Source organism: Heptranchias perlo, chromosome 10, assembly GCF_035084215.1.
Source record: "Heptranchias perlo isolate sHepPer1 chromosome 10, sHepPer1.hap1, whole genome shotgun sequence".
NCBI lineage: Eukaryota > Metazoa > Chordata > Chondrichthyes > Hexanchiformes > Hexanchidae > Heptranchias > Heptranchias perlo.
This window is the reverse complement of record NC_090334.1, coordinates 42,087,064-42,114,290: the sequence shown is the minus strand read 5'-3', so window position 1 is coordinate 42,114,290 and position 27,227 is coordinate 42,087,064. Positions and strand designations below refer to the sequence as shown.

Sequence of the window (27,227 nt, the reverse complement as noted above, 5' to 3'; positions counted from 1 at the left end):
AACCGTAATGGTTGGAAGAAACTGGTAGCGGCAAGTCCTCTTATAGATAAGCCCTAGGACAACGACGACGACAGTGTCTGTTCCATCATTTAGAAACAACTAGATTCAGTAAAATGGGACATAAAAACAGAAAATACTGGAAATAGTCAGCAGGTCAGGCAGCATCTGTGGAGAGGGAAACAGAGTTAACGTTTCAAATCGATGACCTTTCATCAGAACTGGAAGAAGTTAGAGATATAACAGTTCACAAGCAAGTACAGAGGCAGGAGAAAGGAGAAGGGAAGGAAAGAACCAAAGGGAAGGTCTGTGATAGGATGGAGGGCAGGAGTGATTCAATGACAAAAGGGATAATGGTGCAAAACAAAAAGGGGTGATAATGGGACATGTAAAGAAACAAAAGGTGGGTCCAGAGGAAGTGTAAATGGTTATAGCAGAACCATTACCAGCAACTGCTGTCCGATAAAATGTTCTGAAGTTATTGAAATCAATGTTGAGGCCGGAAGGTTGTAAAGTGCCCAATCCAAAGATGTGGCGCTGTTCCTCAAGCTTGCGTTGAGCTTCACTGGAACAGAGTAAGAGGCCAAGGACAGAGAGGTCAGAGTGGGAGTGAGATGGTGAATTAAAGTGGCAAGCGACCGGAAGCTCAAAGTCATACTTGCAGACTGAACGGAGGTGTTGAGCAAAGTGATCACCTGCGTTTGGTCTCCCCGATGTAGAGGAGACCGCAGCATGAGCAGCGAGTACAGTATACTAAATTGAAAGAAGTACATGTAAATCGCTGTTTCACCTGGAAAGAGTGTTTGGGGCCCTGGACAGCGAGAAGGGAGGAAGTGAAAGTACAGGTGTTGCATCTCCTGCATTTGCATGGGAAGGTGCCGGGGGAAGGGGAGTGGGTATTGGGGGGGATGGAAGACTGGACCAGGATGTCACAGAGGGAATGCTGAAAGGGGAGGTGAGGGGAAGATATGTTTGATGGTGGCATCACACTGGAGGTGGCGGAAATGATGGAGGATGGATGATCTGTTAAATGTGGAGGCTGATGGGGTGGAAGGTGAGGGTAAGATGGACCCTATCGTGGTTCTGGGATGGAGGGAAGGGGTGAGGGCAGAAGTGTGGGAAATGGGATGGATACGGTCAACCACAATGAAGACAATAGTTATGGTAGCTGACAGGGCCAATCTTGGTAACTTTCCAATCAAATAGGATTTTACCTGGTTTCCACATTCTAGTGGAGATGGGTGAGGGTTAGCAGCACAGTTCAGAAGATTGGATTTGATTTTGTCTGACCCAGAAACCTTTATGAACCTCATTACAATTATCATTATATCTATTGATTATATTCTGGTAATTAACTACAAGTCATCACCCAAGGGACTTTTAATTATGTTACAACTGCAAATCTTGAATGCGAATATATATAATTATTTTATAAAGATACCTGGGAGAGACTTCAAGGCAGTGATCTTATCTTCGGGTGTAGCTGAGCTCTAAACTGCTTGAGCTTTGCTGTGATGGTCTATGATGTCATCTGAACTGCTCAATGAGAATACTTCCTTGTAATCACGCTCGATAACCATTAATCTATTAGTTTGTCAGAAGCTACAATATTGATGTGTAAATTAAAGGGAACATTAAGGAAACCTTTAATTAGAAGTTAACAAAAAAATTAATTCCTTGCATTCCCCTTACCCCCAAAAGAAAATTGAATAAAACAAGAGTTTAAAATTTCCTTGAATTGAAATAAGGGAAAGTGGATGGTCAACATTAAGGATATCAAATTACTATATGATTCCTCTCAGACAGAATAGTAAAGAGGACAAGGCTTTATTCTGTAAATTGGCATATGTTACATGACTTTCTATTCTATGTTCATTTGCAATCATGACTGTTTTTACATATTGATTTATGCTTAACAATTTTTTCCCTCAAAACATAATTCTGTGTGCTAAAACCAAATGGAATATTCAAGCAAAAACAATGTGTTTATGGATTGCACTGCAGCTTTGATGCATAACCTATATTTCAAAAAGTCATTTTATATGAGTGTCTAAATGACTGATTTATGTATAGAAAGCAGCAGTATAGTGCTGTTCCTTTTTTAACAGAATAACATGTTCTTCCAATACAGACATGTTGGCTTTAAATACAGTAGAAATCTATTTTTCCTTTCCTGCTGGCTTGGTTCCAGATAGCCCTTGGGGTGGTCTCTCATCTGCAGTGCATTAATCACAACCACTGCATAGAAAAAAAATGGGGTGTTGGCCAGACTGGTTTCCTGTACTTGGGACAGGCATAATTAACAACTGGATGGTTTGCTTTTTAGCTTGAAAATGCACTGATTGTGGAATCAAGCTATTGTACTTTGAAATGTGTTGTTAATTGAAAAAATAGTGTACGTAGCTGTTAGTATGATGACTCATTAGTTTCTTTGTAACTTGTGATGATGTACCCTTTCTTTTTTAAACAGGTTATCTAAGGTTTAACTCATTAGATATATGTTTCAACATGACAGCTCACAAGAGTTTCCAAAGGGCTCTGGCATGCAGCTGCATAGTGATAATTACAAGTCTGTCAGAACTAAGTGCATAGTGAGTTCAATTAGCAATCCCAATTATTACTTCATCGCAATGTGCAGAACCCCCCCCCCCCCCTATTAACATGTGGGTGTCAATTCAGGATACACCCGATGCCTCAGAGAGGGCGTGGCTGAAGATGCAAAAAAAAACACTCAATCTCAAGTGTAAATGAGAGGAAGGCTGAAGAAGAAACCAGTTTGAAACAGGAATATCCAAGCAACAGATGGTGTTTCATTAATTAAATTAGATTTTTATGATGAACTTTCTTAAAAATTCCTTTCCCAATTTTTTTATATTTACTTTTCAACAACAATTTGCATTTATATAGCGCGTTTAACATAGTAAAATGTCCCAAGACACTTCACAGGAGTGTTATCAAACAAAATTTAACAAAAACGTCCCTTTTAAGACCCCCCCCCCCCATTCTACTACGCATCTAGTTTTCTCTTACTCCTTGTGGAAAAGTGTTTCGCTTTCCCTGCCACCGTGGGTGAGATGTGTAACTTAAATGAGTCACACTACATTTAAATGTATTGCATATAGTTGGTTGTGTTAAGTGAATTAGCAGAAGTCTACCTCTTCTACAAATGCAGATCATTTCCTTTTCCTTTTTGCTGAAGTCTGGAGTAATGCCAAAGTGCATGAGCTAACGACCTACTTCAGTCTGCAACTCAGCCACTAGGGAAGGGGGCTTATTTTTAATATTCAGGTTTGCAATATTTTTAAATTTCATATCACTGGTTGCTTTATATATTTCACCCTTCCTAACAACTTTGAGCAAGGTTTTCAGAGTTCAGGAAGAATTGTTATTCAACTTAACGCAGATTTGATTTCAGAGCTTGACTAAAATGTTTTGAATGGAACAAAGCAGCTCTCTACTGCCAAGTAGAGCTTTGATAAATGACGAGTATTGAATAAATGCTTCAAATGAGCTATTTAGGCAATGCAATTATTGCCGTTTTTTAAAATGATTTGGAAGTAGAAGATTAGGTTATGCAGGCTGTCCCGATAGTTGATCCCGTTTATCCAAAGACCATGATTCTGAAAAATCAGGAAGGTGGCACGTTCAATAATGTGCTGAGTTAGCTGATCTCAGCCAGGGCAGAGGTAGGGGAATGCTATAATTGGCCACAGTGTTCCTGAGTTAGTGAGGGAGAAATCAGCTGGGGTTTCTGCTCCAGATCACTACCCAACAAGCTTTGCTGGAAGCGTACCTGTGAACTTTGGGTGAGGACAGGAACAGCCTCAGCTCTGATGCTCCCACAGTAGGGTAGCCTGCCAACACTCACAGTTGAGGCTTTTACATGAATAGAGGCCATTTGGGCAAGGTACCAGAAGGCAAATGGTGCCCATAGATATGTGCCTCAGCAACAGATCAACGCCAACAGGATAGAAGGGGAAGGGAAAAAATTGACAATAAGAGAAAAGAAAAATTGGGCTCCTTGTATTGCACCAACTGCAACAACAAAACTGTATTAGGTAGTTATAGCAGTTGTCCTGATTCACCATATTTAGCAAAAAAAAATTCTTCCAGACAGCATTTTTCACAAAAACATGTCCTCTTCAAAAGAAAAGCTTCAGTTGGTCCAGTCATCATCTTGTATGTATCATTGTGTCATAGTATCATAGTAGGTACAGCACAGGAGGAAGCCATTCGGCCCATCATGCCTGTGCCGGCTCTTTGAAAGAGCTTTCCATTTAGTCCCATTGCCCTGCTCTTTCCCCATAGCCCTGTAAATTCTTTCCCTTCAAGTATTTATCCAATTCCCTTTTGAAAGTTACTGTTGAATCTGCTTCCACCACCCTTTCAGGCAATGCATTCCAGATCATTACAACTCACTACATAAAAAAATATCAAAACTGTTCATGATTTTGAACACCTCTATCAAATCTCACCTTAACCTTCTTTTTTCTAAGGAGAACATCCCCAGCTTCTCCAGTCTCTCCACATAACTGAAGTCCCCCATCCCTGGCACCATTATGGTAAATCTCTTCTGCACCCTCTCTAAGGCCTTGCCATCCTTCCTAAAGTGTGGTGCCCAGAATTCAACACAGTACACAGCTGAGGCCCAACCAATGTTTTATAAAGGTTTAGGATAACTTTCTTGCTTTTGTACTCTATGCCTCTATTAATAAAGCCCAGGATCCCACATGCTTTTTACCAGCCTTCTCAACTTGTCCTGCCACCTTTAAAGATTTGTGTATGTGCACTCCCAGGTCTTTCTGTTCTGGCACTCCCTTTAAAATTGTACCATTTAGTTTATATTGCCTCTTCTCAATCTTCCTACACTTCTCTGTGTTAAATTTCATCTGCCATGTGTCTGCCAATTTCACCAGTCTGTCTAAGTCCTCCTGAAGTCTTACTATCCTCCACATTGTTTACTATATTTCCGAGTTTCGTGTCATCTGCAGACTTTGAAATTATACCCTGTATACCCAAGTCCATGTCATAAATATATATCAAAAAGAGCAGTGGTCCTAATACTGACCCCTGGGGAACACCACTGTATACTTCCCTCCAGTCTGAAAAACAACTGGTCACCACTTCTCTCTGCTTTCTGCCCCCTAGCCAATTTTGTATCCACGGTCAATTATGGGCAAAAACATGATCGCAAGCCTGTCCTATCTGTGAATTGGATATAATTTGCAGATGCAGGTTGAGGTTGAGAGGAAATTTGATAGAGGTATTCAAAATCATGAAGGGTCTAGACCGAGTAGATAGAGAGAAACTGTTCCCATTGGCGGAAGGGACAAGAACCAGAGGACCTATTTTTAAGGTGATTGGCAAAAGAACCAACGGCGACATGAGCATAAACTTTTTTACACAACGTGTAGTTATGATCTGGAATGCACTGCCTGAGGGGGTGATGGAGGCAGATTCAATCATGGCTTTCAAAAGGGAATTTGATAATTACTTGAAGGGAAAAAAATTGCAGGGCCGTGGGGAAAGGGCGGGGGAGTGGGACTAGCTGGATTGCTCATGCAGAGAGCCGGCACGGACTCGATGAGCTGAATGGCCTCCTTCCGTGCTGTAACCAATTTATGATTCTGTGATTATATAATGGCCCTTAAAACCCATGAGCTGTGACCCCGGCAGTTACATCCACCAGTACCTTCCAATGCTGGCTTCATCAGAGTTTGTGGGATCAATTAGAAGGCACCTAATCTGCGTGGAGTAGGTGGGCACTTGTGCCATTGCGAGTGCACCTACACACTACCCGCCTGTCCCATGTAGCTGTAAAATCTGGCCCCTTGCCTGCCATTTTGAGGGGGCATTGCCCAAGTCTCCAAAATCAGCCATTCTTTTTTTGTTCCCTCCCCCACACCCCTGTCCCATGTAAGGATCAAGAATTTTTTTTAAAATGTTCATTCTTTGGGGGTCCAGGCTGCTTTCCTGGCCTGGACCCCCTGACCTGGCTCTTTACACCTCGCCTTATTGGGTGTACATGCCTCCAGTAATATGCTAGGCCCCAAATGAGTTGAGAAAGAGGGAACTCCTAGTGTAAAAAGCCCACACCCCCCAGCAACCCGAATGGCATTTGCCTTGCAAGGGGCAGGCAGTGGTTCTGTTCCTTACAAAGAATCTCGGATAGGGCGGAGACCTGGGCATAACCATGTTATTGCCATTTTCGGGTGAGTTCTGCTGGAGTTACGGCAGGAGTCCAGGAAACACCTGAGGAAATTTGGGATCAATGGTAGGCTGCCAGGAGAATTCCTCAGTTCTTGGTTTTGAGAAAAAATGAGAAGTTTAAAATGAAATGAGAAGGTTTTATGTGGTAGTTTCAATTCTATTGCAAATTATTTGCTAAGAAAGCTTTAAAAAAATTAAATCAGTGCAGACAAAATTAGTGTGCACTAGTTACTTTGTATTATCCTCAGACACAAATATAATATGTTCTGTGATTTTAAAATGCGAAGGATTCGAAAATTTCATTTCCACACCGTTCACCTGACGAAGGAGGAAGCCTCTGAAAGCTTGTGGAATTTAAAATAAATTTGTTGGACTATAACTTGGTGTTGTAAAATTGTTTACAAATATAATAGTGTAGCCCTTCACTATTTCAGGCACACTGTTTATGACTGTCTTGCAAATAAAGAGTATGTTATCTTCCCTGACTAAATGGCGTACTTGCTATACAGACATGATTGGAAAAGGATCAAATGTAATTAACCAGAAAGCAGTTTGCTAAAAGATGTATTGCGTATTTTTGGATTGGCTCCCTTTATAGCACATAGCTGGTAAGAAGGAGCCAATTACGCTCGGTTATTTCCAATCAAAAAAATTTAAGTTTCTGATCTGTTTCTTAACATTGATGGTAAATTAAATTACTCCAAATGGTAATATACTTGAACCATATATGCCAGCCTGGAAAACTAGCAAAAGCTGACAATCAAAAATGGGCCCAAAATGTGAAAACAGGTAGTTAAAGGGAATTTGTAATTAACTTGATGGGTATACATGTAGTGGAGGAGAAAAACCATTAGTATATGAAAGCATGAAGGGCAAACCCAAAAGTTGAAGACACAAAATTGGTAGCTCAGTTCTAGAGGGTTTGGGTTCATGCTGCTATGGAAAATTTTGAATTTTTACATTAAAATGATGCATTCTGATTAATTTTAAGCACTTTTATACTTCATATTTGATAGATTTTTAATTTATAAAAGGAAAAACAAAGTGACATTTGGATTTTTAACAGACCAATCAAACTATCACTTACTCAGAAGTTACCTCAACTGTCACTGTCCCAAATCTAACCTCCTATTTCACTGCCCCGCACTCGACCCCATCCACAAATAGTTCACAGAGGCACTGCAACCCATCCAACTCCCAACTTTTCACAAAGATACTCTCTTCTCCAACCCTACAGGATCATACTGGGACTGTTCTCCTCCTCCAGCCGAGTAAAACAGATACTCTTCCTCCACACTCCCTATCATTTTATTGCCCAACCCCACCACACTTTACCTCTTTACTCCCTCAGTTAATGCTAGCATTCTTCTCCCTGCCCCATCCTGAAGTGCCACTTCTAGCTCAATTCTGCTGCAAGTGGTTGCTGGATTGGCACAAGAGGATCTTGGGACTTCTGTATTGTAGGAAAATGTGGCAGCTACTTTGTCACAGCAAGACCCCATAATCAGCAAGTGAGGTTGGTCAGGACACTGGGAGAACACCTACGCTATTTTGACTAGTGCTGTCCTCTACTTCTATGTCCATCTGAATGGGCGGAGAGGGCTTTTAGTTTATGCAATACAGGTCAAATAAGTGTAGATTGTATCCGAATTTTTGATTTTAATATTGTAGCTGTCAGTGATGGCTTTGATGAAGCCACCTCTGCGGCAGAATAAAAGTATTTGTTTTAACCACACCTGGCTGCCTAATACTGAGAGGTAGCGAGACAGACTTGCAATAGTGTAACCTTTGATTCACAATATGCAATGCCATGGGACATCTGTTAGTAGATATTTATGTAAACAGTGGAGCTACAGAACCAGTTTATTCTGGGTTTTTTTCCCCCTGGCATTTGATGTCATGACAGGCATCACCTAGGGCACTCCATGTACTATAGGAACAGGAGTAGGCCATTCAGCCCCTCGTGCCTGCTCCGCCATTTGATAAGATCATGGCTGATCTGTGATCTAGCTCCATATACCTGCCTTTGGCCCATATCCCTTAATACCTTTGTTTGCCAAAAAGCTATCTATCTCACATTTAAATTTAGCAATTGAGCTAGTATCAATTGCTGTTTGCAGAAGAGAGTTCCAAACTTCTACCACCCTTTGTGTGTAGAAATGTTTTCTAATCTCACTCCTGAAAGGTCTGGCTCTAATTTTTAGACTGTGCCCCCACTCCTAGAATCCCCAACCAGCGGAAATAGTTTCTCTCTATCCACCCTATCTGTTCCCCTTAATATCTTATAAACTTCGATCAGATCACCCCATAACCTTCTAAACTCTAGAGAATACAACCCCAATTTGTGTAATCTCTTCTCGTAACTTAACCCTTGAAGTCCGGGTATCATTCTACTAAACCTACGCTGCACTCTCTCCAAGGCCAATATGTCCTTCCGAAGGTGCGGTGCCCAGAACTGCTCACAGTACTCCAGGTGCGGTCTAACCAGGGTTTTGTATAGCTGCAGCATAACTTCTGCCCCCTTGTACTCTAGTCCTCTAGATATAAAGGCCAGCATTCCATTAGCCTTCTTGATTATTTTCTGCACCTGTTCATGACACTTCAATGATCTATGTACCTGAACCCCTAAGTCCCTTTGGACGTCCACTGTTTTTAACTTTTTACCATTTAGAAAGTACCCCGCTCTATCCTTTTTTGATCCAGAGTGGATCAGCTCACATTTGTCTACATTGAATTCCATTTGCCACAATTTTGCCCATTCACCTAATCTATCAATATCCCTTTGTAATGTTATGTTTTCATCTACACTGCTTACAATGCCACCAATCTTTGTGTCATCGGCAAACTTAGATATGAGACTTTCTATGCCTTCATCTGAGTCGTTAATAAATATTGTGAATAATTGAGGCCCCAAGACAGATCCCTGCGGGACTCCACTAGTCACATCCTGCCAATGTGAATACTTACCCATTATTCCTACTCTCTGTCGCCTTTCGCTCAGCCAACTTCCTAACCAAGTCCGTACTTTTCCCTCGATTCCATGGGCTTCTATCTTAGCTAACAGTCTCTTATGTGGGACCTTATCAAATGCCTTCTGGAAGTACACATAAATAACATCCATTGACATTCCCCTGTCCACTACTTTAGTCACCTCTTCAAAAAATTCAGTCAGGTTTGTCAGGCACGACCTACCTTTCACAAATCCATGCTGGCTCTCCCTGATTAACTGAAAATTCTCGAGGTGTTCAGTCACCCTATCCTTAATTATAGACTCCAGCAATTTCCCCACAACAGATGCTAGGCTAACTGGTCTATAATTCCCCGGTTTCCCTCTCTCTCCTTTCTTAAAAAGCGGAGTGACATGTGCAATTTTCCAATCTAGAGGGACAGTTCCTGAATCTGGAGAACTTTGAAAGATTATAGTTAGGGCATCTGCAATGTGCTCAACTACTTCCTTTTTTTCTACTGTAAATACTGACGCAAAGTAATTATTCAACATGTCCGCCATTTCCCCATTGTCAATGACAGTATCCCCACTTTCAGTTTTTAAGGGGCCAACACTGCTCCTGACCACCCTCTTTTTCCTAATATAACTATAAAAGTTCTTTGTATTGGTTTTGATATCCCTTGCAAGTTTCTTTTCATACTCTCTCTTTTTGTAGCTCTTACTATCTGTTTTGTCACCCTTTATTGATCTTTGTCCCACCTCCTTAATGTTGCTGCACAAGGAAGTATTAACAGTTGCAACATAATTATTGCAAGTTTATCAAGTGATAATCTGCAGTTAATATCTAGGAAGTAACAGAGTCCGCATATATTAAATTGAGGATATTACATAGAGGATAATGAATACCAGGGAGTGATTACAAGACAGTAATCTAATCAAGAGGTTCAGATGGTATCGTAAATCACAGGGTGAAAGAAAGGCAGTTTAAAACCATAATTTGAACCCAAGATTCATTCCTTGGCATTATTATTGTTTCTAATATGAGGTTTTAATACGTGTGGGTGTGAAGGTGCAGTTGTGAGTTAAGGGGAAGAGATATTTAGTATGGAGTTAATTTCTGTGCCTACAGTGGCTGTTCATGTGGATAGCAGTTGTCTATGTTCATATGGCATTTGCCTAATGGTGTTCACACAAGAACATTAGCAACTATGATTTCACTGCTGTAATTTTGTTTTGAAGTAACCTGCAGTTAGTTAGTGAGAAATTCTCCTTTTAATGTTTCTAAAAATAGGTTTGCAAAAGGGCTTCAATTTATTCTGAAATTATTCTGTCAATTGTTGTGCAGGGTGAAATATTATGAATTACTGCTTTTACACCCCAGAATAATTTTAGAAGCTTAATATTAGAACTAATGAAGCAACAGTACACCTGAACATTGCTGACATCACCCTATTCAGTCATTACCTATGAAGGCTCTATGTCCAGTCAGATTATAATTCCTGTTAAATTCCAGATGCTGACTGATAATCCAAGTAACTCTTTTCAGTGAACCGTGGTCTCACCAATCAGTTTTTCCAGATATAATTATTTTCTACTTGAATATATTTTAATTTTTAATTACAGTTATAATGTATATTTATAATTACATTATATTTTAAGTAAGTCTTTACAGCTACTATATAACAAATAAAACTTTAATTAGTGCACTAATTTCTTGTTTTTAGAATTATCTGATCACTTTGGTCAATTTTCATTTAAATTGTTTATGCTTTATAATGTTGCCTGTGGGCTGCTAGCACTTACCTTATTTTTCTGTCAATATTATTATCATTTGTTTATTTAAACACATGTGCTACATTGCCAGTAGTTATGTCATCTAATTTTCATAAGGTGGATTTGATTAAAACCTTCCATCTTTGAAATTAAGCATTTCTTTTCTGATATTTATCATTAAAAGTACACTCCAGGAGAAACATATTAGTAAAGCTTACACACAATACTTCACTACTATGAGCATAAAATAAAAGTCCATTAGTGTTTAAAATATACATTTGATTTTTCCATCCCCACAGGCTCCGTGTGGGAAGTGCCCATTTTGCAAGTTGTTATTCTGTGTTAGCATTAATGACAACAATTCAATGAGTTAGGTCCAAGAAGAAGCTTCTTCTCCTTTTCCCACTCAAGCAATCCTGATTCACAAATCATTCTTCTACCTCTTTTTCCTCCCGCTTGCCCACTCCACCAAATAAAATGATAAAGGTAGCAAGTGAATTAATTCACATCATGGCCTGTTAAACACTCTAGTAGCCAAAGTATTTTTAAAGTATACCCTGAAAACTTTTTTTTTCAGTTTTCACTTCTAGCAGCCTGCTAATCAATTAGTGGCAATTAATCCAATAAGATTTATATTTCTTCCTCCTGCCAATTTCTCCCCTCCGCTCCTGAAGTAATTTACTCCTCGCTGGAGGTATGGTTCCAGGGGTTTCCGGTAACCTCCATTAACTTGCCCAAATAACCAGTGTTCATGTGTGAATCTTGATGGTAAATTTCAGCAGGTTATTCAACTGCATGGGGCATTACAGCTAATTCTGTTACTGTCCTAGCCCAATGTTTACACAGGAGGTAATGCTGGATAGCGGCCAGCACTAGAAATTCTGCCCAACTTTCTCCTCCGCAACCTAGCACCAGTGAGGCCAATTGTGGTGCCCTTACAACCATCCCAGCCAGATCAGGCATCTCAGGACAGACTAGTGATCAAATCTGGAACATTTCTGGTCTACGTGGCTCACTTATTCATTGGATAAACTTGCCGAGCCATCCCAGGAGCTCCCCAGTAAGATATTTCAATGTAATTACTAGAACTTTGGCTTAATGCTTTTTAGTTACTCCACAACATTTTAATTTTGGACTGAGACTGTGAAAATAGGTCTCATATTTCCACTCTTGTGACATTAGAATTCTCCTGTGAGCACTGAGACTATTCCAATTAGTCCCAAACCCCAGTAACTGAAACCCAGCCTTATGACAGCTGTAATAGATGGACCGTCTCATCCCAAAATACAACTCGTTTCAGCAGTGAGTCATGGTGCTAGGCTGAAATTTAACTCCATTGTTCCATGCATACAGATTCCAAAAACAAATACATGCTGAGCATTCCAGAGAGTTAAAATACTGTTTACTATCTCAGTCCTGTACTGCAGTGCCTTTGAATGAGTATCATAGAAATCACAACACCATTCAGCCCGTCATACCTGTGTTGCTGCTGGTTCTTCATCTGGAGCTGTTGGTCTAGATTTTCCTTCCCAGTGCAATCGCCAGTGGAAATGTGGCCCCATGGTAGTCAGAACTGAACCTGATGAAGTGTCTGGGGTTGGCATTATTTGAATCTTTTTGACAGGCTGCCAGTAGTATTCTTGCCTGTGCTTGGGAACTCACCAATGGAAGGAGGGGTCGGCAGGCGATGGCTGCTGCTAATGGCGCCAGAGATCTGCAGCAGATTAAAAGGGTCAAGCAGCCTTGAAGAGGAAAAATTTGACAGCCTCTGATAAAGTGCTTAAAATCCATCGATTGTCAATCCTATTCTGGCCATTTAAACATTTGCCTGTCCTAGCAATGCTGGATGCCTGTTCTGTTACTGTATTCTCAGTGTCCAGGGTTGCTGAGGTGATGATGACGGGAAATGTAACATATAGTGCCACTCAGTCAATATTGCCTCATTTAAATGCAGCTGCTTGTATTTGGATTATGGCATCCAGCAGAACCAATGCCAGGAAATTAGAAATCTGCATGAGGGGTCTACACACAATCTTCCACCTCCACTCTCTGAGATTCTGCATTCCTCCAATTCTGGCCTCTTGCACATCTCCAATTTTCATCACTTCACCATTGGTGACCGTGCTTTCAGCTGCCTAGGCCCTAAGCTCTAGAATTCCCTCCCTAAACCTCTCTGCCTCTCTACCTCTTCCTCCGCCTTTAAGTTGCTCCTTAAAACCTATCTCTTTGACCAAGCTTTTGGTCACTTGTCATAATATCTCTTTATGTGGCTCGGTGTCAAATGTTGTCTGATAACGCTCCTGTGAAATGCCTTGGGACATTTTTACTACATTGAAGGCGCTATATAAATGAAACCACCTTGTTCGACCGCACTGTGAAGAATCTTACCGTTTAGCATATACTTTGTTGTTTTTCTTATTTCTCTGCACTGAAGTACATCTGCCACCTATCTGCTCACTTTGCTAAGCTGTCTAAGTTCTACAGTTTCCCTCACAGTATGCCATGCCTCCTTAACTTGCTATCATCAGCAAACTACGATATCATTCCTCTCGTCCGTATGTCCAAATAATTTATATTAGTGGAAAACAAAAGAAGTCCCAGCACAGATCAATAGGGCATACCACTACCCACATCCTGTACATGACACTTTATAACACTATACACTTGCAATTACAGAATGCAAGCTCTATATGTTGAATTTATTTCTATCCAGCAGCCAGTGTTGAACAATTACTTTTTTGTCTGTTTATATCAAGTTAGCAAGAACAAATTATACTGACACTGTAATTCATTGGTATTTCGATTCTGTTTAGGCCCAAATGGTATATGGGGATTTAATACTTCATTCTCACTTGAGTGATATACAAGATTGTAGCCTCTGGAAAATAAGGGAGGCAATGCATAAGGCATAATAGGAAGTATTAAATCACTCTCCTCATTCATAGGAGTTCTCATTAATTATATGAAAATAGTGGAGGAAAAAAAGATTGTAATCGCAAAATAAGATTTACATTTCCACTCATACAAATGACTGAACTGACAGGGAGGTGGTCAGCTTCACTTGTGCAAATACAAATTTATTTCATGGTTAATAACGACATATGAAATAGACTCATAGTTAAAGCAGTTAATCCGGTGTAAATTACCGCCTATTAAAAGAACTGGGTAAATATCTGGGGGTGAATTTTCAAGGGGGTTCCCAATAACCCATTAACTTCGGTGGAAGAGCCGTGGAATTCTTAGAAAACAGTGTAAACACCGGACGAGCGGAACAATCCCGCAAAAATACCCCCCCCCCCCCACTCCAATACTCCCGGTTAGGAAATGCATCAAATGTTACAATGATAACTACAGATAAAGACATTTGAATGTCACATGGAGCATGATGGCTCCTGAACTACTAGATCCATCATATCAAGGGTAAATACTTTAGGTTGGAGAACTAGGTAGATGTCCTGGAGTTTTGTTCAGTTTACTTTTGTGATTTACAGAGAGAAATCCTGAAGAATCTTGAAAGAATAGGTTGAATAGACTCCATGATGGAGCAGATTTGTACACAGAGGCCTAAGCTTTTGATACTGGTTGACAACTATGCAAACAATATATTAGGGTGTCCTTTTCAGAAAAAGAAAGAAAAGCTCAGCTTTTGAGATGTTATGGTATCAGTAGCATCCAATTCCATGTTCCCTAGATGGCCATTTGGAGACCAAATAAAGCAGGCAAAAACAAACAAACAAGTATTAGCATATAAAGTGCAAATTGGAATTTTACACTTCAGCATAAAGAGTGTGCCCAAGCTCAACTGATTTTGCAGTACACTCTTTGGCACTGACTCATACAGTACACTGCCGGGATCAAAATAGATTAGTTGGGTAAGCATGTTTGTAACAAATTCTGCCAGGACTTCAAATACTATGCAAAATGCAACAGTATATTCACATTCGCTGACTCACGTGATCTATGTTTAAAATGCTCTCCGCTGATAGATATTGCATCTTGCCAAATTTGCCTCGGATTCATGAAACTCACCATAAATAATAGCTGTGCCATTTCTCCACCTTATTTGGAGCAGAGTCCAGCATTCTACTGCCAGAGCAAGAGAGTTGCAAATCTTTTCATAATTTCTTCTCACCTCCTTAGACTTTTCATTCACGCGCACTGAGAGGGATGCTGGTGGAATAGATAGACAGACAGACAACATGCCCCGCCCTATATCAGTGCCACTCTTGATCAGGTTTCCAGGAAGAGAATGGGCCCAGCATAGAATAGGTTTCCCTCTCTTAAGGTGAAGCACCTTGTCTATGCTTGGCTCCTTTCTGGATAGCTTGACTTAGATTAGGAGTTTGTCGTGTGGGGAAAAATGAGATCAAACCTGCATCCTATCATTCTGTTTCAATGCGCATCCATGTACTAGCATGCTGCAACCCCCCCCCCCCCCCTCCCACAACCCCCCGGATTGCCTCCAGCTTTTTGGGGAAGGGGTTAAGAACTTTAAATCATTAATTACTGTTATCACTATAAACTCCTCCAGCTCTATATCCCCCTCCGAACATTTTGTTCAGGTGGCTGGGGCCTTTTGTGAATTCTGCCTTTGTCCCACCATTGGTAGCTTTGAGCCACTTGCATCCTACCCTCTGGTTTTCCTTCCCTAAATCTCTCCATCTCAAAACCCACCTCCAAGCAAGCTTTTGGCCACCCCTCCTAATTGCTGCCTTCCTGCTTGGTGTCTGTTTATCTCATGGCTATATGTGAAGCGCTTTAAGATTTTTTGTCTGTTAAAGATGCTATATAAATACAAGTAATTGTTGTATGTTCTCACAATAAATTCTCAGGCCAACAACTTTGAGCTTCCCTGGAAATGTGGATACCAAAGGGCATGTTGCATGTTTTAAGCAAATGCATAGTAATCTATAATTTTTGCAGCTGACTCTTAACCACTGGAAACAACACATTTATTTAGTAATCTCCATTAAGTTATTAACTAGAAGAGGCTGAAGTGTTTTTATTTAGAGATCAAGGGATTAAGAACAGTGGTCGAATGCATTGTTCCATGTGTGCCTGCCAATAGAGCCTTTCAGCCAAACATAACTTATTAGAAAAGCAGATTGCAACACCAACACCAGTATTTACCTATGTGACACCGGTTGACTTCAGTTGAGCATATGCAAGTGTTCCAAAGTGAATAGAAAACCTCCTTGTTCAATAGTCTCTGCTTGTTCTGTAAGCAAAGGTCACTTAGTGGAAATTCTTGATCACTCTTAACAGATTGAAATATATGAAAACATTTGTTGACGATTAGTTAAAGTCAACCATTGGTGTAGGCAAATGAAACGCAAATCAGTAAAATAAAGTTGCTACGAGTGAATTCTCTCAGAACACAGTACAGAATAGTCCCCAGTGCAAGCAAAACCCCACTTGCTCTATTGGTGCCAGAAACATGTCAAAACAGCCCATTGTCTTTCTTATTCTAAAGGAATTTAGGTGCTCCTGTGTTCCACAGTGCTACAGTTTTGAGCACGTATCCAGGATGCATTACAATTATATTGCCCCTTCCTAATATGTTCAGTATTCAAGCTTCTAAGTTACAAAAGGATGTACTGTAATTGCAACGTGGGCTTTAGAAATACTAAATTTTAGCAAATACTCATCAGAGAAGAAAAATTGAGAGAAAGATGATTACAACAGACTGATCACTCATGTTGAGAACCTGCCGTACTCCAAGGGGATACTCTCGGCTTATGTCACTCTGGTTTATCCATCATTTGAAAAGTGAATTGAAGCCGCCCACATTTGTTTCACTGTGAAATGAATAAGTTCTATAACTGGATTTATTTTAAAAAGTTATACTTTTTAGTTATTGTTAAACAAATTGAGAATAAGCAGATTGATTTCTGTGGTCCTCATTATGCTGCCCTTTTTATAATATTATGAAACACGGTGGAGCTATACCTTTTTTTTTTATTCGTTCACGGGATGTGGGCGTCGCTGGCGAGGCCAGCATTTATTGCCCACCCCTAATTGCCCTCGAGATACCTGATTGTATAAGGGAGGAATTCCTGATTTTATTTTTTCTGTGTTTTAATAAGTTTTAATAACTGCCAACAATGGTAGTTTCACAGATCACTGTGTTGAAGTATTAAATAACAGTTTGTTCCAAGATAAAAGCAGTCAGAAATTAGTGCAGAGTTTCACTTTCAGTGAATTCAGACATAATGGCCCCGATATTTACAGGGAGCCAGGGAGGATGCGGGGGGAGACCAAATTTAATGGTTGGGGACCTTATTATCATTTTTTGGATGCATTTCTCACCCAGCAGCTGGCCAAATTGACAGCCGGGAACCAGGAGGGAAAACCAGCAGCACGAGGCTGCAGCCGGGGCCCCTTGGGGATGGTCCCCAGTAATCAGGAGGGGGGAAGGTCGGCGATCACGGCTTGTCGGGGGGGAAGCGAGGACATCGTGGCAGGGGGGGTGGGGGGCGGTAAGAGGACATCGCGGCTGGAGGTGGGGGGGGGCAGCGGTAAGAGGACATCGCGGGTGGCTGGAGGTGGGGGGGGGGGGCAGCGGTAAGAGGACATCGCGGGTTGGGGGGGGCGTTGGTGGCGGTGGTGAAGCGAGAGGCTGCGATTGGGAGAGGGGAGGCTGAATGCTTCCTTGAGGGGCCGGGGGATCACTCCTGCTCCTCATAGCCCACAGGGAGTGTTGCAAAAAGGCACTTATCTTGTGGAGCCGGCAGCTCCCTCCTCCCTTTCACTGCCATGTTTCCTAACCCCTGGGAAACCCCTGCAGCAGCAGTGAATTTTAAATCGGGCTCAGAATTGCACTGTGGGAGTCCAATTTAAATATGTTAATGAAGTGGTTCCGCCCCTCCACAGCATGACACTCGGACGCCTCAAAACCCACCACCGTAAAAACCGCCACGGGTGGGTGTGTGGCAGGTTAGAGTCACATTTCGCGCATTTGATGGGTTAACAACCCTCCCCCCACCCCAACACTCTCCTGCCCATTGTGGGGGTTTAATATTGAGGCCAATGACACCAGTTCAGTGCCTCAGTTAATTTGTTCAGCAGCTGAATAGAATAAAACTCCTGTTAGTGATATTACTGGCTACTAATTGTGGAGATCTGTATAACTATTCAGAATCCTAACTTTCACTGGCTGAAGAGTAGAAATGCGTTGTGTGAAAGTTCTAATGTTTATCATCGAAATGTTTAGAAACAGAATGGAAGGAATGGGGGAGGGGCTAATATTGCTGTCTCATTTTAAATGTGGCAATTCAACCCAAATCTAATTCTAGGTTTTTTCTGTGCCCATGACCTCATGTCTACCAAGAAGTGAATTGAAACTGCCCATGTTTGTTTCACTCATAATACTGAATGGCAGTCAGAAAGGAGGAAACTGCCCTCTCCTATGTCTGGTTGGAACTGAGCCCGGCTCCCAGAAGTGAAAGATGATGTTCTAAAACTCTGCCAGTCCATCAAACCCCAGGAGCCTCGTATTGTGGCTTTGTGCGTAACTGCAAGCCCTTAGTGTGTCATTGGGTCCAAAAAGGAAAAAAAAATGGATTGGCTTGATTTCAGTAACTATTAATGAGCACTTAAATAACAATGTGGTTTGTAAATATTTGAAAGCAGTGGACAGAAATAGGCTTTTCTTTGCTAGCTCAACACTAGTTGTCTTTTTTCTAAGAGAAGCTCTGTGATATTGATCAATTCTTTCCATTTTTTTCTAGTCTCCAGAGGCAGTCCAGAGTGAAGAAGAGGATGGCACTGGTTTCCCAGGGACCAGTTACATTGCTATTGCTGATTTACCAAAGGTAAACACTAGTTTTGCATATTTATTTATCCATATGTAAATCTAAATTACCCATATGAAGGAAATTATCAAATAAGCATAACTTTAATTGATACCATTTTTATTGAATCAGTAAAGCGCTGATTTAAAAAAAGCATTCCTTATTGCTGCACTGTGAAAGCGTTCCAGCAGTTTAGCTGGCATCATGGAATTCTGTGCTGCTAGAAGAATCCAGAACGATTGCTCAGCAACTCATAGCCATGCTGTAGGCAATCAGTGAAATTGTGCAGAATGTATTGTAACTCGATACTAGAAAAAGCTTTCCAAATGTGCATTTCTCTTTTAATTGCTGGTAATTTATTGCATTGTGGGGGCGAAAATATTGATGCCATACCAGGTACACAGGCATATAGTCAAACCTCTCAGTTGGCAGAATAAGAGACACTGTAAATGTTTAGAAAATAGATTTTGTGAAATAAGTTAAGTTCTAACTAGGTTCACATCTCTGGATAAAAATACAGATCTATGCTACCATTAAATAAAAGCAAGTACCATTTCAAGAGTAAAAGTATTACTCTCATGGGTTCATGGGAGATTTGAAATATAAGCAACATTGTACAACACGTGGGGATTACCACAATGTGATGTAAATGTTATTTCATGCACATGAGATGTGGAGGTGCTTCCACCTGAGTTAATAAGCTGAACGGAACTAGCTCCCCATGAGCTACTGGTAGTTGCAAATAAATTCAAACAGCTGCACACAGCTTTCAGCAGCAGCGAGTGCCAGCGGTAACCATAGCAACCCTCATCTGATAACTGCTGCTGAGCTTTCTGCAGCACCAGTATCACAAACAAAGCTTGCTCGTGTAGCATACAGATTCATGGCTGCTGTTATGAGTCCACAAGCATCCTACCTGTTTCATGGCAATCATAATGCTACCTTATAGTGCTTTGTTTCACCCAAGAAAAAAAATCCAACAGATCAGACCAAAATGACTAGGAACGGCGGTGAGCTTTATATGAAAAGATACTGATCTTAAAAGTGTAAAATATGATGTTTGTTCCATTCGGGAAGAAAACCTGGTTATCTCACTTGAGACTCTGTTGATAGTCAGTTATTCAGTCCCCTTCCCTCGTGGAATAAATATAATTTTCAACAACTGCCTATGCAGGATTCTTTCTCTCTCCATTTTAATTTATTGATATATGTTAAGTCCAACAATTAAACAGTTCTTGTTGTGTGTCTTATAATTTTATATAGACATAGTTTATTTGTAACTGGTCTAATACAGAAACAGAGTTTGATTGGAGGTGGATCGAGTACGTAGCTGCATTCTTCTCATTAAGATTCTGAACGCTGGCCCTAGTGTGGTGGCAGGAGTGTTACTCGACTATAAATTAACATTGACAAAAATACATTTTCAATTATCAGAATGTTGATAATAGAATTGCAATAAAAGTGATTCTGTGCCCCCTGAACAATGTTAATTATGCAATAGAATGGTTTTCAGTTAACAAAAAGGTATTTTTCCTATTGTGTAACTTTCTCTTTCCAGGTAATTTTCACCTTCAGTGCATTTCACTAAATTGGTTCAAAGAGCAGCACTACTCCATATGTAAACTGAAAACTTTTGATTCTAATTGCTCATGTGGTCTTCTCCCTTTCCATGTTTAGCGTGTGTGAATTGTAAGGAACATAGAGATTAGAAGGAAAGGCAGAGGAAAAAGTGGTGATTAAAATTTGAACACGACCAGACTTGTTAGGTAATACTTTAGAACTAGAATGTCCATCTTAGTCCTGCTGCTACATATAGCCTTAAGGCAAGGCCTTGAATTAGACCAATCAAACAGTATGTAGCTTTTAAGTCAGTGTTGAGCTCTTGGGCCAATCGTACAGTGTATGTACTGCACCTAATCTGATGATGTTCCACGTATTCCTGAAAAATAGGATATTGTAGCAGCAGTGTAATGTCATAGAGTCATAGAAGTTTACAACATGGAAACAGGCCCTTCGGCCCAACATGTCCATGTCGCCCCGTTTATACCACTAAGCTAGTCCCAATTGCCTGCACTTGGCCCATATCCCTCTATACCCATCTTACCCATGTAACTGTCCAAATGCTTTTTAAAAGACAAAATTGTACCCACCTCTACTACTGCCTCTGGCAGCTCGTTCCAGACACTCACCACCGTTTGAGTGAAAAAATTGCCCCTCTGGACCCTTTTGTATCTCTCCCCTCTCACCTTAAATCTATGCCCCCTCGTTATAGACTCCCCTAATGCTGTAGTAAAACATTTACCTGATGTTACCATGGTTACAGATTTAAACTGAAAATGTAAGGAAGGAGTGTATCTACTGCCTCCCTGCCTCCCCACCCCACCACCACCCAACCAAGCTGATCCTTGCAAATGGGATCTTCAGCATCTTCCATCACAACAACAAATAAAGACCTTTTAGCTTGTCCCCTGGCCATCCACTCCATCCCTCTTCCTGGCCACTGTCTGAGGCTGAACCAGACCGTTCGCAACCTTGGCGTCCTATTTGACCCTGAGATGAGCTTCCAACCATATATCCGCTCCGTCACCAAGACCGCCTACTTCCACCTCCGTAACATCGCTTGTCTCCCCCCCCGCCCCGCCTCAGCTCATCTACTTCTGAAACCCTCATCCATGCCTTTGTTACCTCTATACTTGACTATTCCAATGCTGTCCTGGTCAGCCTCCCATCTTCCACCCTCCACCCTTATCTCATGGCCTAGCCCCTCCCTATCTCTGTAACCTCCTCCAGCTCTACAATCCTCTGAGATCTCGGCATTCCTCCAATTCTTGCCTCTTGTGCATCCCTGATTTTAATCACTCCACCATTGGCGGCCGTGCCTTCAGCTGCCTAAGCCCTAAGCTCTGGAATTCCCTCCCTAAACCTCTCCGCCTCTCTACTGCTCTCTCCTCCGTTAAGACGCTCCTTCAAACCTACCCCTTTAACCAAGCTTTTGGTCACTTGTCCTAATATCTTCTTATGTGACTCGGTGTCAAATTTTGTTTGATATCGCTCCTGTGAAGTGCAGTGGGATGTTTTACTACATTGAAGGCACTATATAAATGCAAGTTGTTGTTGTAGTAATGTTTTATAGCAATATGCATTGTATTCTTTCTCTTACATTTTTGCTCAGTGGAATTTTGGGAGTGACATCCTTGAGGAGCAGCAGTGACTGCTGTTCTTTACCAGCGGTGACAGGGGCCCAAATACTAATTTTTTTGAAACATATTTTTTCTCTTCTCCCTTCCCTTCTCCTGAAGATATTGATTCCTTACTAAGTGTGGTTCCACTGGTGGTAGGCAGCCTCCTTTAATTTTCCCAAGTGGCAATTCTTCATGGATGAGCCAAGATGGTGCGTATCAGCAGGCTGATTCATACAGTACAGAAGGAGGCCATTTTGCCCATCGTGCCTGTGTCAGCTCTTTAAAAGAGCTATCCAATTAGTCCCATTCCTCTGCTCCTCCCCCAAAGCCCTGTAAATTTTTTCCCTTCAAGTATTTATCCAGTTCCCTTTTGAAAGTTGCTATTAAATCTGCTTCCACCACCCTTTTAGGCAGAGCATTCCAGATCATAATATCTCGCCATGTAAAAAAAATGTTTCCTCAGGATACCTCTGGTTCTTTTGCCAACCACCTTAAAACTGTGTCCTCTGGTTACCGACCCTTCTCCGCTGGAAACAGTTTCTCTTTATTTACTCTATCAAAACAATTCATGATTTTGAACACCTCTATCAAATCTCTTCTTAACCTTCTCTGCTCTAAGGAGAACAACTCCAGCTTCTCCATTCTCTCCACACAAATGAAATCCCTCATCCCTGGTACCGTTCGAGTAAATCTCCTCTGTACCCTCTCTAAGGCCTTGACATCCTTCCTAAAGTGTGGTGCCCAGAATTGAATACAATTAACCAGTGTTGCATAGAATTACATAGAATGTACAGCACAGAAACAGGCCATTCGGCCCAACAGGTCCATGCAAGTATTTATGCTCCACACAAGCCATCTAACTCGATCAGTATATCCTTCTATTCCTTTCTCCCTTAAGTGCATCTATGCTAGTCGCCTCAACTACTTCTTGTGTTGGTGAGTTCCACATTCTAATCACTCTCTAGGTAAAAAAGTTTCTCCTGAATTCCCTATTGGATTTATTAGTGATTATGTTACATTTATGGCCCCTAGTTCTAGTCTGCCCCGCAAGTGGAAATATCTTCTCTACATCTACCCTGTCAAACCCTCTCCTAATCTTAAAGACCTCTATCAGGCCACCCCTCCGTCTCCTCTTTTCTAGAGAAAAGAGCTCCAGCCTGTTCAATCTTTCCTGATACGTATAACCTCTCAGTTCTAGTATCATCCTAATATATCTTTTTTGCACCTTCTCCAGTGCCTCTATATCCCTTCTATAATATGGAGATCAGAACTGTTCACAGTACTCCAAGAGTGGTCTAACCAAGGTTCTGTGCGAGTTTAACATAACTTCTCTGCTTTTCAATTCTATCCCTCTAAAAATGAACCCCAGTGCTTGGTTTGCTTTTTTTTAATGGCCTTATTAACCTGTATCGCTACTTCTAGTGATTTGTGTATGTGTACTCCCAGATCCCTCTGCTCCTCTACCGCATTTAGACTCTTATTTTCCAAGGATTATGTGGCCTCCTTATTCTTCCTATCAAAATGTACCACCTCACACTTATCTATATTGAAATTCATTTGCCAATTACATGCCTATTCTGCAAGTTTATTAATGTCTTCTTGTATTTTGTCACAGTCCTCCTCAGTATTAACTAAACCCCACAATTTGGTGTTGTCCACAAATTTTGAAATTGTGCTTCCGATTTCCGAGACCAAATCGTTTATGTAAATGGTGAACAGCATTGGCCCCAGCACCGTTCCTTGTGGAACACCACTTCCCACCTTTTGCTAGTTGTATAAAGGTTTAGCATAAATTCTTTGCTTTCGTACTCTGCCTCTATTAATAAAGCCAAGGAACCCATTTGCTTTTATAACAGCCTTCTCAACTTGTCCACCTTCAAAGATTTGTGTACATACACCCCCAGGTCTCTCTGTTCCTGCACGCCCTTCAAAATTATACCATTTAGTTTATATTGCCTCTCCTCATTCTTCCTACCAAAATGAATCACATCACACTTCTTTGCGTTAAATTTCATCTGCCATGTGTCTGCCCATTTCACCAGAATGTCTGTGTCCTCCTGAAGTCTGTTACTATCCTCCACATTGTTCACTACATTTCCGAGTTTCATGTCATCTGCAAACTTAGAAATTATACCCTCTATACCCAAGTCCACATCATTAATATATGTCAAAAAAAACAGTGGTCCAAATACCACTGGTGTTAGACTAATTGATAATGGAGATGCAATAACCAAATTTTAACCTGTTGTCACATAACATTCACACATGCATGATTGCAGTAGAAATTGCTGGAGATGGATCAGGAGAGAGAACCCTGGCCAATTTTTCCTTCCCATTGCAGGGACATTGTTGTAACAACCTACTTCTAACTCTGGCTGGGCTCAGCTGGCTCATCAGGGACCTTGGACCAGACCACAGCCTGGTTAAACCGTAGACATTCCTGCTTAAATAGCAGAAAGTTCCAAGCTTGGTCTCCTTTCCAGGAGCAGCCTTAATAAGCAGTTGTTTGTTTTACTCCAGGAGTGCAGCAATAAATCTGACACTGCAATCAATGGCAGAATAATTCTTCCCAGAATATTAATAGATCTTTTAAACCCAGTTTCTTCAATTAGCTTTGTTTGTGAAACTTGCTGTAGCAGAGCATCTGCCGTTAGTTAGACTTGCCCCTGCACCCTTCAGCTCAAAAAGATTTTTGCCCACAAGGTTGCTGAAAGTGCGATCTGATAACGGCACAGTGAGAGAAACAGGGCATCTAGGACCTGAGTGAACAGTGCAACCAACAGGGTATCTCCTTAACCAATGAGATTTAAGGATTGGGAAATAAACACAGGAAGGAGAGTGAGTTAAAGGGGGTGAATTCAATGTCAAATCAGGTACAGAAAGAGAAATAAAGAGAGGGAAAGAAAGATTGGATTAAGTGAGAGAAAAAAGAGGCAGAAAGGAAAAGTAAGAACATAAGATTTAAAATGTAAAACCTGAAGACTCCACACTTATAGTAGTTAATTTTTGGTGCCAGAGAGGTTGATTGGCAGTCATTAATACTTATCAAGTTGTTGAAAGGGTACTTATGCTACTAGCCCTAAATATTTGCAGCGGGTTTAGTTCATATCTACTGCGCAAATACGGTAACTTCACGGCAGTCAATGTATGTCAATGGTGAGGCAGACGGAGATGTCATTTTCGCGAAGCTGACGGCTGAATGGCGCATCTCAGACACCAACTTTTAGATATTCGCATTTAACCGCGCATCTGCCCCTCGCCTGAAGTTGCTCTACCATTTACGCATAAATAACGTCGAGCACCATTAGCCTCACCGTTATTTTGACAGCAAAATCTGGCCCATCATTTTTGTAAATGTATGAATTTTTTTTAAAGGAGTTGGATTGCCCGATTTGTCAGTCTCATTGAAAGATATTGATCTCCGTTCACTGGTTTTAAAAATGAATAAAAAAGTGTTCCTGCCTTACGTATATTTCCAGTTTTTTAAAATTGTGTCTGAGTGAACCGAGCAGTGCAGAACACAGCCTCAAGCAGCAAATGGCTTGCTGTGCACTGCCTTAGTCAGATCTGTATACACCAGGGGATGCATTCTTAATGCTGTAACTTTGCAGCAATAAAACCACTTAATTGTACACACTTGCACAATTCAGCCATATGTTAGGGAATGTCTCAAAATCCTCTCAACTACTTCAAATGTATAGCATATAACACTGGTTCACAGTGGAGATTTGTATGAAAAAGGTAATGTAACAAAATCTGAAAATACAATTTATCCCTGCAATTTACATCACTATCTGAATTAATGTCAGACTATAAAGAAATTTAAATCTAAATACCATAATATGGACTAAATTATATAAAGGTTAGTAGATTTGAGAATTCCTTTTATCAGGATTATTCTAGAAATCTATTTGACAGAACATAACCAGTAATACTGAGGGAGGACAAAACGTATAGGATAAAATGGGCTAGATTTTGCTGTGAAAATAACGGTGAGGCTAACAGCACTCACTGTTAATAATGCGCAAATCAGACAGCAATTTCCGGCAAGCGGAGATGAGCAGTTAAACACGAAAATCCGGAAGTTGCTCTCCGAAATGCCCCATCATAAGCTGCGCAAAAATGGCATTTTGCCGTTTGACTCCCCATTCAAATCTATTATACAGCGTGAAGTTCCTGTACTGACATCGTAGATATGGACTAAATGAGCCACAAAATGTTAGGGCTTGTCGTTTCGATGTCTAAGTACCCTTTTAACAGCGTGGTCAGTCTTAATTACTGCCAAACAACCGCTCTGGCACTGAAAATTAACTTTTACAAGTGTGCAGTCTCATTCCTCCAGCTTTTAATTTTTGTTGGAGATTAAAAAAAAGGTAAATACATTTTTAAAAAATTTTTCTTTCTGTCTCTTTTATCTCTATCTCTTAATCCAATCTTTTTTTCCCTCTCTTTATTTCACTTTCTGTACCTGATTTGACATTGAATTCACTATTCTAACTTACACTTCCTGGTTCAGATTCTGCGCTGCTTATTAACGTTTTATCAATCCGATTGGTTAAGGAGATACACAGTTTCTTGCTGTGTTCACACAGGTTCCAGATGCCCTGTAGAGGGCACCACGCAGTTTGGATGTTTGGCTGACAGCAACTTGCCATGCAAAACCCCATAGAAAGTCTATGGGCAAGTGCAAATCTAACGCGGACGTTCGTTCGCCGCTCACAGCAAAATCCGGCCCAAGTAAAATATCTGTTTCTGTTCTTCTGGAATATAATGGTAAATCGTTCAAGCCCCTACTTCTGAGGTGAAGCCTCACTCGGTGGGAATGCAGATCAGAGATAGGGCTATAACATTATTGGACTTCTGTGTAACAAGGTTCCACACCAGAATGGAGTCTCACAGAATTACTCCTATATTGAGCTCCTCAGACTTTGCCAAAGAGGAACAATTAATAAGAAGGTATGAAACCATAGAATGAGCTGTTTGGAAAGGTTTCTCACTAATGCACATTGATCATGCTGCATTTACAACACCTTAGTCTGTTCAAAAAGGAATATCTGGTGAGCCATGTCAGTCAGTTAATGTACAAAACATACATTCCTGTAATGCAGTGTGACACTGTCAAGAGATAAGGCAGGTTAGTTTCAGGCAGAAGTGGCCGTCCATGTTGTCATGTTTCTGACAGCGCTGAGACTGAGCCATTAGTTAGCTAAACTATGCACTAAGCTTTTGATAGGTGTGCAAAGTTTTAAAGATATTCTCCTAAAATCACCTGGATTTGTTATTTCAAGAAAACAGTTCTGCATGAGACAATCCTCTTATTGTATA

At 40.9% G+C, this 27,227-nt stretch overlaps 1 protein-coding gene across 3 annotated transcripts in view; it reads left to right on the top strand.

The window, feature by feature from the left end:
• The window catches only part of kiaa0586 (KIAA0586 ortholog), a 419,966-nt gene that overhangs the window by 310,742 nt on the left and 81,997 nt on the right, over positions 1-27,227 (top strand). For all 3 annotated transcript variants that reach the window (XM_067991527.1, XM_067991529.1, XM_067991528.1), the window contains one exon: positions 18,658-18,741. In XM_067991527.1, the coding sequence (XP_067847628.1) occupies positions 18,658-18,741 (84 nt within the window). The remainder of the gene's footprint in view (positions 1-18,657; positions 18,742-27,227) is intronic.